At 40.4% G+C, this 13,076-nt stretch overlaps 1 protein-coding gene across 2 annotated transcripts in view; it reads left to right on the forward strand.

The window, feature by feature from the left end:
* LOC117405785 (cilia- and flagella-associated protein 47-like) overlaps positions 1 to 13,076 on the forward strand; it is a 178,965-nt gene that overhangs the window by 89,908 nt on the left and 75,981 nt on the right. For both annotated transcript variants that reach the window (XM_059030139.1, XM_059030140.1), the window contains exons 49-50: positions 5,623 to 5,734; positions 10,927 to 11,058. In XM_059030139.1, coding sequence (XP_058886122.1) covers positions 5,623 to 5,734; positions 10,927 to 11,058 — 244 coding nt within the window. The remainder of the gene's footprint in view (positions 1 to 5,622; positions 5,735 to 10,926; positions 11,059 to 13,076) is intronic.

The following is a 13,076-nucleotide window of genomic DNA, read 5'->3' on the forward strand; positions in this document are numbered from 1 at the left end:
CCTGCTGCCTGTGTCCAAAATGAAGCAGGTTGTTCATTATTTACCTTTTTTAAGAATTAGCTATATTTCTATAAATTGTTTTTCAGTTTACTGCATGCTTTTATTATAGTTAAGAAGGTATAACTATAGTTGCTTCATCGTATTTGGAGAATATGGTTTTAAGGAGCAGTTTTTGAACCATTATAGTAGCCACATAAAACAATAAAGCAAAGTAAGGAAGCAAGGCAATGTAACATTAATAAATACTGCATAGAGCACAAAAGCAAAGGTGCTTTAACAACACAAGTATAGTTTTAAAATCTCTGAGATGATACATATGCAAGTACTGTACTAGATATTTAATTTATTAATGAAAAAGGGAAGGACATTTCAAAATCCCTTTTAGAATGTATTTCACATTTTTGAAGACATGAAAAATGCCTCCTCCAATACTGCCTATTTGAGTGAGTAAGTAGTGAAACAATCAGAACAGTGATGTAGAACAGCCAATTTAAGAAAAAGGTTTAAAATCTTTAGGTGACAATTTATTGCAATATTTATATCAAATTAGTAGGACATGCTCACATCAATGGACATTTTGTTTTTACCAATTAATGACCAGTACTAGACTGGAACTAATTAAATAATTAAACCAGTGTAGAATTTTTTCTTTCTTTTTTTTTTTTTTAAATTTAGTAGTTGCCAATTTTTTTTATTTTTATTATTTTCTCCCAATTTAGAGTATCCAATTATTATTTAGGCTCAGCACACCACTACCACCCCTGTGCTGACTCGGGAGCAGCGAAGACGAACACACGCTGTCCTCCGAAGCGTGTGCCGTCAGCCGACCGCTTCTTTTCACACTCCAGACTCACCATGCAGCCACCTCAGAGCTACAGTGTCGGAGGACAACGCAGCGCTGGGCAGCTTACAGGCAAGCCTGCAGGTGCCCCTCCAGACTACAGGGGTTGCTGGTGCGCGGTGAGTCGAGGACACCCTGGCCGACCTAAGCCCCCGCCCCCCCCCCCCCCCCCCCGTGCAGTGAGCGGCCAATTGTGCGCCACCCCCTGGGAACTCCTGTCCACGGTCGGCAATGGAATAGCCTGGACTCGAACCGGCAACATAGAAAGTATAGAAAAGGTGTCAGGTCGAAATCTTCATTAAGACCTTGGGTTTTAGGTTTCAGGTTTATATATCTAAAAGGTTTCCCGTGTCTTTGAATGTCACCACCTCTCTGTGGTGCAGTGACATGTTCAATACCCAGGTATCGCAATTAACTCACCAGGATTGCAGAATGTTAGGCCCACACGCACAATGGGGGTCACTTATGAAGCGTTTGCGACGGCATTAAGGCCATAGTGGCCATTTACACAGGCCTTAAAAACCCCATATGACACTTTTGGCAAGAAGGCCATGTTAGCACTGCCAAAACGCGCTCTGCCGCTCATTAGCCATGCACTTTAAGGCGCGTCAAGCCTGAATTATATGCATGGGAAAATTGTAGGTGGGGCTCATGTGTAAATGAAGTCTGTGATATTAAAATGAGATTGATGAAGTCTTCATGTGTTGTCCATCAACATTCTATCTACAATTTCTACTTGTTGTCCCTGAAATTTGAAGCAACAATGGAGAAGCAACAGATTTCATTCTACATTTTCTAGCAACATGTAGACTAGTGTCCCCTTGGCTTAATGGCAATGTATAAATTTATCTTGAAGGGTAGGCGGTTTGTGAAAAACTTTTGTAAGAGTAGGGTCACTAGATAGTATGTATCAATATTTCTTTATGGTATCTAATTTGTTTTGAGCCATATTAATATGTACTAATCATAACTAAAGGGTGCTCTTGAGAAGTGTGTAAAAGAGAGCGTCTCTCAGTATTGCGTTCATGATCAAATGCCCTCATCACCCATTCTTTTAGATATGTTCTTTCAGTGAACCGATCAGACATAATATGAAAATGTTTTTCAAACTCTTCAGTTTTGTGACAAATCCTGCATAGCCTTAGTAGGCAAACTTTTCTATAGGGATGAAGGATGATGGCTACTAGCCAAAAGCAAAGAATTGCGATCAGTCTTTATGATATGACGTAGTGTATAATTTGTTATCCAACTTAAAAACGTAAAAACAGTGAGATCCAAACAATGAAAATCAATTTCAGACCAAACAAGCATGAACTTCAAGGACGTTATTGCATTATTCAGATAATATAAAACATTTTCCAGTTCTTTTATGTCAGAGTGGAGGCCTCATCCCGAGGTGGTGAGCCTCATCTGGGAGAGGTTCAGGAGAGCAGAGATAAACCTCATTGCCTCTCAGGAATAAACCCACTGTCCCCTCTGGTTCTCCATAATAGGAAGCATGGAACTGCTGGGAATAGATGCCGTGGTACACCAGTGTCCGAGGCATCTGTTATACACCTTCCCACCACTTGCATTGCTCCCGCTGTGTCTGAAGAAAATCAGGCAGGACTGGGCCAATGTGCTCTTAGTAGCCCCATACTGGCCCAGGAGAAACCCTGATCCAGCTCCTGAGCGGCCAGTCGTGGAGACTGCCAATGAGCCGCAACCTGCTCAGCCAAGCGCAGGGGGCCTTATGGCAGCTGACCCATCAAGCCTGCAGCTCTGAGTCTGGCCCCTGAATGGCTGCATTTGAGCCGTCTGGGACTTTCCAACAGGGTTAGTGACACCCTACAGAATGCCAGGGCAGCATCCACATGTTCCCAGTACAGGTACAAGTGGGGCATCTTTTAGACGTGGTGCCTGCCTCGTGGGTTTGACCCCACGACATGTCCCATGGCAGTTATACAGCAATTTTACGGGACCTTTTTGACGAGGGGAAATCCCCCTCCATGTTAAAGGTCTATCTGGCAGCTTTTTCAGCTTGCCATGTCAAGATTGTCTGTCTACCCAGGAGCTCAGTTCCTGGCGGGGCAATTTTTGAAAGGGTCTCCGTGGCTTTGTCCGCCTATGAAGGACACTTCTTCTCGCTTGAGGCTAAACGTGGTCCTTAATGCACTCCATTTGAACCCCTGCATTCAGCTGAAATTGTTATCTTTTAAAGTGGCTTTCTTGCTTGCTATCACCTCTGCAAAGTGGGTGAGTGAGATGCAGGCATTCTCTCCTGCGAAAGCCTGCTTATTTTTTGCAGTCCAGGACGAAGACCCCAATCCATACCAATCCTGCCTTCTTGCCGAAGACTATCTTAACTTTCCATATTAACCAGTCTGTGGAATTGGAGGCTTTCCATCCACTTCTTTTCAGTCTGACAGGGAGCATCAGCTCCATACGCTCTGCCCAGTTTGGGCCCTGGCATATTATGTTGACAGGACAAAAAGTTGGATGGGGTCTGAACAGTTTTTTGTCTGCTATTGATCAAAGTCCCGTGGCCAAGCCCTGTCTATGCAGCGGCTGTCCTAGTGGATAGCAGACACGGCCATTCTACCAGGGGCCTTGCAACTTTGTGGGCTTTATTCCAGGGTGCATCTGTCAAAGAATGTATTGTATTTTATAACTGCTCTTATCTGTAATGTGATATTTTGTAATGTGATACTTTGTAACAACTGTAAGTTGCCCTGGATAAGGCCATCTGCTAAGAAATAAATTATATGCAATGCAGCGGTGTGGGCTACTCCTCATACCTTTACTAGGTTCTACAGGCTAAATGTCGTGGATCCTCAAAACCCTGGTTTTAGAACTAGAGTGTTAAGTCGACCCTTACAACACAGGCAGAGGTGACATTCTCCCTCAGTTTTCCACCCTAGCTACTTGTTATTGGGGTACCGAATGGTGATACACAAGGCAGCCTCTTGGCTTAGCCTTGTAGCATTCCGGTCGTTCTGCAATCATGCCCTTGCGACAGCTTGGGTATACTCACGCATTCATTAATGGTTACATGCCATACTTGAAAGGGAATGTTAGATTATTATCATAACCCTGGTTCCCTGAAATAGAAATGTAACCTTCAAGGTCGCTGCGTACATTATGCCCAGGAGGTTTGAAGGACAAATTACGCCGAGATCTGTGACAGCAGTCTTTTTGATCCTTCGGGGGTGGACGCACGAGTGCGTCACAGGCTTGGGGAGCAGCTTTGGTATACAGGATTCTTTAGGCGGTAAACACCCATTCAGTAATTATTATTATTATTATTTATTTCTTAGCAGACGCTCTTATCCAGGGCGACTTACAATTGTTACAAGACATCACATTATTTTTACATACAGTTACCCATTTATACAGTTGGGTTTTTACTGGAGCAATTTAGGTAAAGTACCTTGCTCAAGGGTACAGCAGCAGTGTCCCCTACCAGGGATTGAACCCACAACCCTCTGGTCAAGTCCAGACCCCTAACCACTACTCCACACTGCTGCATGGTTACATTTCTATTTCAGGGAACCAGCGTTATGACTCTTTCTGTTGTAGATACAATTCCAAAGCCTCTAAACCTAAATCATGAGGTATGTTTGTGTATAAACCTTCAATGTACAATGTTGCCATCATAGCTGAAGTAGGTACAATGAGATTTTCCAACAAATGCCAAAACAGCCAGTAATTTACAGAACAAAAGGTTTGATGAAAAAAATGGACATCATTTGACAGTGGTTCTGTTAGTGAATCGATACCAGATACAATTGGTCTATCAGGAGGACATTTTTTGTTTTTATTTTTTGAAAGGAATATCTTTGAACTGATATAACTTTCTTGTGATTAAACCTTGACTCAAAGGTTTCTTGTAACGTTGCACAAACAAAATCGCTAAATTCTTAAGGGATTGTTCTGTAGGGATCTGTAGAAGGTGGTGTTGTTCAAAGCTTTAATAATGATTTAATCATTCTCTTCTAATAACTCTCATAACTCTTCTGATGCAGTTTGTTGTTCCCTTGACAGGTTAGAATGCAATTTCAATGGGTCTTTATGAGCACATTTTTATTTGTTAAAAGCTATAGTACAATCTACTGTACATAGAATTTAAAAGCAGTAAAAACTGATAGGCAATTTAAACTATATACAGTACACCTAATGGTTGTACAGGGACATCATCTGCTTGGTCTGGTAAAACAAGTTACATACATAAGCAAGTTTTTACAGTCAATTAAAACAGTGACAAGAAGAGTGCTTTGTGATGGTAAGATTGACATGCTAATTAAATTAAGTTAATAGCAGTAAAAACCAGGCAGTAGATAAAAGATGCCTTCCTGCTTTACTGGCTGATGAGTGAAACCCCATCCCCTTCACCTTGCCTTTGTTAGCCATAACATTTGAAGACAATTTAATCAGAATTGCATAGCAGGAACCTGCTTAAATGTCACTTCTTTACAAAATGCATAAGAAAACAGCATCACAAAATCACTGCTGTATGTATTGCTTCATGGACTTAAGGGAAGCAAATCAACAATTGTAACTGGAAATTTAATGGAGCAATTTTAAACCTAATGTCCTTTCCCCATATTATTGCACAACAAACTTAAGTGGTACAGCAATGATGGAGACTGTGCATGTTCTGGCTGCTATATCAGGCATTCCTTTTCATAATGCTTCAACCTTTTTAGTACAAAGCAAAATATTTGCTGTTTACACAGTTTAAAAAAATGCTAAAAGTAGAAAGAGTTTTTTTCTTGGTTTTAAGAACAGCATCCTTTTTTCAGGTTGTTTCTGACCTACCAGTGGTTAGTGGAGCGCCAACTCTTGATATAAAAGCAGGACACACGGCTTCCTACCCAATAAACATATCGTCATGGAAACGAGGGAAGCATACAGGTAAGACAAATGAGCATGATTTTTCAGATTTGTGTTTAATTTCCAGTCTTGGATTCAAGGCCGGAACCCACAAGGCCAAGGCTGAGATCGAGGCCAGGAGCCACAAGGCCAAGCTGAGGCCAAGACCGGGGACCTTTTAGGTCAAGGCCAGTCAAGGTCAATTACAAAAATTATAAAAGACAAGGCCACAGTCAAACATGCAGTTTTAGTAATTGGGATAAGTTGGGGTAAATGTAGACAGTTTTCATCAAATTCATACAATTGTAAACTGTAAATTGTAAAAGAGCTGCTTTCCAAAAAGGACAGTATTTCTGGTCAAAACCGAGATAAGATATTGTACAGAATATACTCTGTTAGAATGGTACTCAAAAATCAGGTTAGAACCATTTCAGTTTATGTGTTACTGGCAAAAAAATATATATATACAAAACAGTTTTTCAGTTGAGTCCTGGAAAAGAATCAGAAAAATTAATTGGGAACTTTTTTTCAGTAAAAGTTTAACTATACTGATGCAGAGTCATAGCAGTAAGTTTTTAAAGGTAGTTAATCTGTAACTTTATATAGTCATAAAGTCTGATATAAAACTAATAAAACTTAATAATAAAATAAAACTATAAGCAATTCTTTACCATTTTCCATCTTCCCATAATCATTTAACAACCTACTGAATCTGGTGAGTTTTCGAGCAACTCTGGCAAGAAGAAGAAGAAGAAGAAGAAGAAGAAGAAGAAGAAGAAGAAGAAGAATCCCAGCAGTAATAATAGGCTTCACAGACTATGACTTGGAAGCCTAATAATAATAAACACAGCAATAACAATAGGCTTCCCAGCCCTATGACCTGGAAGCCTAATAATAATAATAAACACAGCAGTAACAATAGGCTTCCCAGCCTTATGGGCCTGGAAGCCTAATAATAATAATAATCAGTTATCATGAGAAATTACACGTGGCCAGTTTGGAACACCTAAGTCCTCGAAGTCCTCGGACTGAGGGCATCTGAGGCCACACCCCCGAGGCCAAGGTCAAGGACGAGACTTGAAAAAATGTCCTCGAGCCGGCCTCGAGGCCGAAGACAGATCTCAAGGATGCAAGACTGTTAATTTCTTACACTATTTACTGTAATGTATATGGTTTGCCATGAAAAACTGTGAGCACAGGCAGCACAATTGAATAAAATCTTGTAGAAGCTTTTGCAATTTATTTTAAGTGCTGAGCACTTTAAAATATGTTTCACTAAATAAATCTTCCCCACAGCTGATGCAGAGATTTGAATCTAACCAGCACCATGGTAACTAAGGTCACATAGATCAAGTCCATTGCTGGTTCTAGTTTTTAGATTTTCTGTTTTTTAATTTAGCACTTGGGTTACATAAGCATGGATAAAGTTATCTTAAAGTCATCGTACTTTGCCAAAGACTTAACTACTCTGTTAATATTAATAACCAAAATTATAGGGGGCTCCCGAGTGGCGCATCCAGTAAAAGCACTTGCGTAGAGTGCAGGATGCGTTCTATAGTCTGGATGTCGCGAGTTCGAGTCCAGGCTATTCCTTTGCCGACCGAGGACGGGAGCTCCCAGGGGGCGGCTCTCAATTGGCCAAGCGTCACCCGGGGGGGAGGGAAGGTTAGGTCGGCCAGGGTGTCCTCGGCTCACCGCGCACCAGTGACCCCTGTAGTCTGGCCGGGCGCCTGCGGGCTTGCCTGTAAGCTGCCTGAGAGCTGCGTTGTCCTCCGACGCTGTAGCTCTTGGGAGGCTGCATGGTGAGTCCGCAGTGTGAAAAAAAGCGGTCAGCTGACGGCACACGCTTCGGAGGACAGTGTGTGTTCGTCTTCGCCCTCCCGAGTCAGCGCAGGGGTGGTAGCGGTGAGCTGAGCATAATAAAATAATTGGCCATTCCAAATTGGGAGAAAATAATAAAAATAATTGGCAACGACTGAATTTATAAAAAAAAAAAAAAAAAAGAAAAGAAAAAAGAAAAAATAACCAAAATTATAAATATCATGTTAGAGTGGGATTTTGAAGGACTTGGTAGGGTTTAACCTTTACATTTTACAGGCTTTCTATTTGATCTTTTGCTGCCTTTTTAATGTTGTACTACTGTACATTATGTACCTGGTACACCAATTAATTGGAATATCAATTCCATGAGAAACATGTTTCACTGCAGAATAAATAATTTGTCAAAAGACACCTGATTGAAAATAATGAAGTTTCTCTAATATCTGCTAATATCTGCTACAGAATAAAACCCTAACCAATAGCACAGTAACCTGCAAATTCTAAGTAAGGCATTTGTCCCTAGGCTTCTGTGTCAAAAGTGTCTTACAGTGCTCTTGATAGATATGTTGGTATTAGAAAAACAATGTTATCCAGAGGCTCAAAATGTTTAACACTAATTGAAAAGAAATGGGTTAAGATAGGAATTAAACATCACAAGATTAACCTAATTTGTGTTTGATGTGAATTGATTGACAGCATTAATGAGAGGCACTTTTATAAAATGTAAGAATTAGTGTTTTGCATGCATGCATTTTTTAATCTGCTAATTTGCTATATTTATATATGCTGGAACCCTATCGCTGGTGGGGTTTCCATTGAAAAATAAAAATAAGTCTCACCTTTTTCTCATGCTATTTTGGTAGTAACATTCAGGTAATTTGGGTTTCACATGTAGTTTTCTGAATACCTCAATCCGAATTCCACAGGAAGAGTGCAAGGTTATATATACGTCGAAAAGGCGTGCCGCACAAGGCCTCGAGGCGTTGTGCGGCACGAGACGAAGTCGAGTGCCTCCAACCCCCGAGAAGTCTGTTTATTTGACGTATACGGACACCCCGAAAGGCCTTATTTCATTTATAATCCAGGTAAAACAGTGGATTTGAAGAAAAAAAAGCATAAATTATGTTAGAGCAAACTTTTTTTTAAATTAAATATCCTTATGCCAATAAAGTAGTCCCATTTATAACTCTGAACTACACACTAAGTTAAGCTGAGTAAATTAATTTAATTAAAACATGTAAAAGAAAGTACATCTTTATTTTTGATATTGTACACATTGCCATTGAAAAGATACACCAGGGGCAGAGTTGAGACGTAAGACACACTGTTTGAGCAGAACAGACGTGAGGAATAAAAATAAATTCAACAACATCTCGTATTTCAGTAATTTCTTCAAGGTCTGTGTCAGAGAGGGGTGGATCATTTGCAGAAGTGACTTTTTTTGTTATTTAGCATTTAAAGTAACAAAGTCAGGGTGAGTGAGTATAAGACTGCATTTTTTTCTGATTTCCTGTCTTTCAGTTCTTTTAATTGTTCTTCATCCAAATCGGCATGCCTACTTACTATTTTGGGGATTTTTTTTTTGCCGGTAATTGGTCACTCAGTTTTATAGCTTTACTGTACATCTGTAACTGTAAACAAGATGGCTACTGTTACTTTAAATTCTGTGAGACAGCGCAGTGATTTCTAATAATGTGATGAGGCTCCAAAGAGGAGAGAAACCAATTTGGCACAACAGTGACATACATATTATCAATCATATTTCCACATACTGTGTTACAATATATATTATATATGTTTAATTTTTGTTGTCATTGTTGTTGGAGTCTAACAAATTTCTCAGTAGATGATAATTTACCCATGCATTTCGGGAACTTTGTTCTGTAGGCCTGTCTTGCAGCAAGCTGGTGTTTAGCCCCGTATTTGTCTTTTTAAACAAAATCGTGGAACCAACATTTTTTTTTTCCTCTTTGTGTTTTTATTCTTCTAAAACAAATATTGCTAAAGGAATCAGGTTTAAGAGGTTTTACTTCAACTTTATAGGTGGTCGCTCAAGCCTGGTGCTGTCAGTAGCCCGCAGCAATATACAGGAGACACTGCCATAAATTCCCAGCTATGCTAATTTAATACATTTTGTGGTACAAACGTGACTTTTTTGCCCTTGGTAGGTACCCATGATAGATGCTACTTAAGGTAGTGTACAATGAATAGCATCTTATTGCTAAGGGACAGAAAAGTCTAGACTTAAAGCAATCAGCTATCCGATGACCAAACACAAAGATAACACAAGTGTAAAGGATGGAAAAATATATTTCTGTGCTTTGCAAAGGACTTCGTTGTGTATTTATTTATTTATTTACTTACTTATTTGTTGCAAAGGGTTGCATATGTTTTACTCTCAGTTGTTAATAAATAATTGCTTGTTGGAGCCTTTAGTTATAGTAGAAAGTTGCGTGATGGTTACGCCACAAATGTGATCTTCAATTCTGAAGTCTCGTGAACATAAGGTACGGCTTTCTGACTTGTTTTTATGCAAATAGTTTTTTAGTTTTTGGTCAATTTGCACAACTTTTTAGCGTGAGAAGGTGATTTAACCACCCTTTTAAGTCGTACCATGTTTTGGCCGCGCACTTCGTGTAGCATGAGGAATGTGCGTGATATGTGCGTGCTACATCACATTATCACAATGGAGAGAGAGTTTGGAGTTTCTAAACTGCATGGAAACCATTCCACTGTATAAACTTCACAACAGGCATCATTACATTTATCTCTACTATGTCATTTCACATTATTACTAGAATCTTTGCTACGTGTGGAACATATCTCAACCCCAGAGCCAGTTGTTTGTTACTAGTTTTGTAACATTAACAGTTTTATTTTTGTTCTCTTTTAAGATACACCTGAAAACCTGTAACTTGAAAATAAAAAAGTGAATACATGACAAAGAAGGACTGGATTTTTTTTAGCATATCAGGCAGCGGTAGCAAACCAAGATTGTTGTGATCAATGAGACCACATTACAAAAACAGTGAAATAATCAGCATGTCCCAGCCTAAACGATACATGAAAAATGACTTTGGATAGAAAGTAAATAAGAACTGTCATTCACTGCCGATAAGCCTTCTGAAAGCTAATTTGTCTGCAGACTGTTTCTCCAGTTTTGTAATTATTTCATGTAAGCCTCTGAAAGAATCATCCTTTAGAAGAAAGAATTAGAATGGGGTTCATTTCCTGGAACATGCTGAAAAGCTTTCCATGGAACAATCAATTTTAAGTGGATAGCTGACACCTGGAATTTAGATTGTCTTATATGTAATAGTACAGTGGAGGCATCTATAATATATGAGGCTGGCAGTCCATCTTATAAGCCTAATACCCCAGTTAATACAACATCTGGTACCTATTTGTTTTAGGTGTAATTTCATTTATTGCTGAAGATGGAGAGCAACAGCAGACCCAATGTGACAGCTCAGGGGAGGAGACAGATGATAAACAGCCCCTTCGGAGGTTGTCAGACGAGGCATCCCATACACTTGCTGATTCAAGTAAGTTTTTTTTTTTTATAAATACGTTTTTGTACTTCTGAAAGGCATCTTTATCTAAACTGGGAATTCATACATTCACCAAACTATGTGGAAAAAAAGCATAAAACAAACTTGACAGGTTAAACAAAGATTTGGTCTCTAGTTTGTTGGTATTTTGATGGCAAAAGATGGCAGACCTATTGTACTTCAGTACATTATTTTTTTTTAATGAAATCTGGATTTCCAGATGTGGGCTGACTTAGCATATTATTCATGTCATAACCACAGATGTTCATTAAACACACACATGTACATTAAAAGTAATTTCTGTTATGTTACTGTACTCCGCTGTGATAAGGTAGGTCTGGGTTACCCGCTGACAGACAGGAGAGAGAAGTAGGTTGAAGTTGAATCTCCACACAGGCACTGAGGATTTATTTTCTTTTTACAAGTGATTGTTTGCATGGTTAGGTACAAACTTGGTTCTTATTGTTTTTTTTAAGTAAATGCGTTTATAGGAAATAGATCATGATGCCTGTATAAGGTAATATATTCTCATATGAAAATACTAGTAATAATTCTAGTTTATATGAATCTACAGTGGTTTCAACTTAGCATCTCAGGTTCCCTTTCAAATAGGAAATGTATTCCATTACACAATGGGTTAACCTACTATACCCGATTCAACTGAACACTTCTACCAAAGTTGCATCTTACGCACGCGATGTCAGCGCGTCTGTCTCTGCCCCCACACGAGACAAAACTGCGAGCATACGAGAGGATGAAAATTCGCTATCTTCGACCAGAAGCAGTCAGATAAGCTTGTCTTATTTTATTTCTGCTTGTTTTTTCCCCTTGGGATAAACCGCTGAAGAAAAAAATTGTTTAAATGATTTATTTGTGTTTTACTGTGAGTCTGTTTCTCGCATCCCTCTGGCCAGTGGTAGCGCGGGCTTGCCTGCTCCTGCACTCCGCAGATCGTTGACACAGTATTATTAATATTATTTATTCTCTCTTGCTACCTTAACTCCAGCTGGAGTTTTATTGTTTTTAGTCTTGTTTTTTACAAATATTTTGTGAATTTAAACTACGTTTAAATACCTTTTATGGTTGGAACTGTTATATATTGTGTCTCTCCCTTGTTTTTTCTTCTAGGTGCTGTGTGCTCAGCTTACTGCTGGAGAAGTCGGAGCAGTCTGGGCTCAGACTTGCTGCAAGCCAGCGCTCCTGGGCGGGCACTGTGTTTAGCCCTCGGGCAGCACAGACTAACTTGCGGGCTCTAGCCCAACAATTAGAGAGCGTTGCTCTCCTGCCCATGCCACAATAGCGGGCAGCTTCGGCACTGCTTTGTGAAGGCTTGTCAGCAGGAGAGAGCTGTAAGCAGGCACTCTTACATTCTTGCATTGCATCTCTGTGTTGCTGCCTTGGTCACGCACAGTTTGCTTATGCCGTGCCAGTACCAACCATGCACAGTACCATGCCTTCGTGCACCATAGTGTGCTCGCGCACCGTACCGTACCTCTGTGCACTGTACCGTGCCGCACTGTGCCCGTGCACCGTACCACATCGCGCATACCGTACCGTGTTCCCGCACCGTGTTGTATTGTACATCATAGTGTACTCTAAAGTGCCCTTGTGCACTACTGTACCGTGCATAACATACCATGCTCCCATGTACAGTACTGTACGACCTGCAAGAAGTGCAAACCTTCAAAGGATAAGCACGATCACTGTGTGTGGTGTCTTGGGGCTGAGCATGCTCAGCAGGTATTCCAGGATCACTCCTTTTTTTGAGGTCTGTGCAGTGCTCACCAGGTGTTCGGTCGAGCGCAGGTACAATCGCTTTGCAGAACCTGTTCCCTCTCAGAGGGATATGTCCCCCTCACTGCCATCAATGGATCGTGCTCCAGTTGAAAAATGACAGCACAGAGGTAGTAGTCCCTCGCAGTCTTCTTCATAAGCCTCATCTTCTTCTTCCTCCCCCCCCCCCCGAGGCATGAGAAGGCTGCCCGCCACCATTCCCAGGGGCGACCCGACCA

This window comes from Acipenser ruthenus, chromosome 9 (genome assembly GCF_902713425.1).
Source record: "Acipenser ruthenus chromosome 9, fAciRut3.2 maternal haplotype, whole genome shotgun sequence".
In the NCBI taxonomy this organism is placed as follows: domain Eukaryota; kingdom Metazoa; phylum Chordata; class Actinopteri; order Acipenseriformes; family Acipenseridae; genus Acipenser; species Acipenser ruthenus.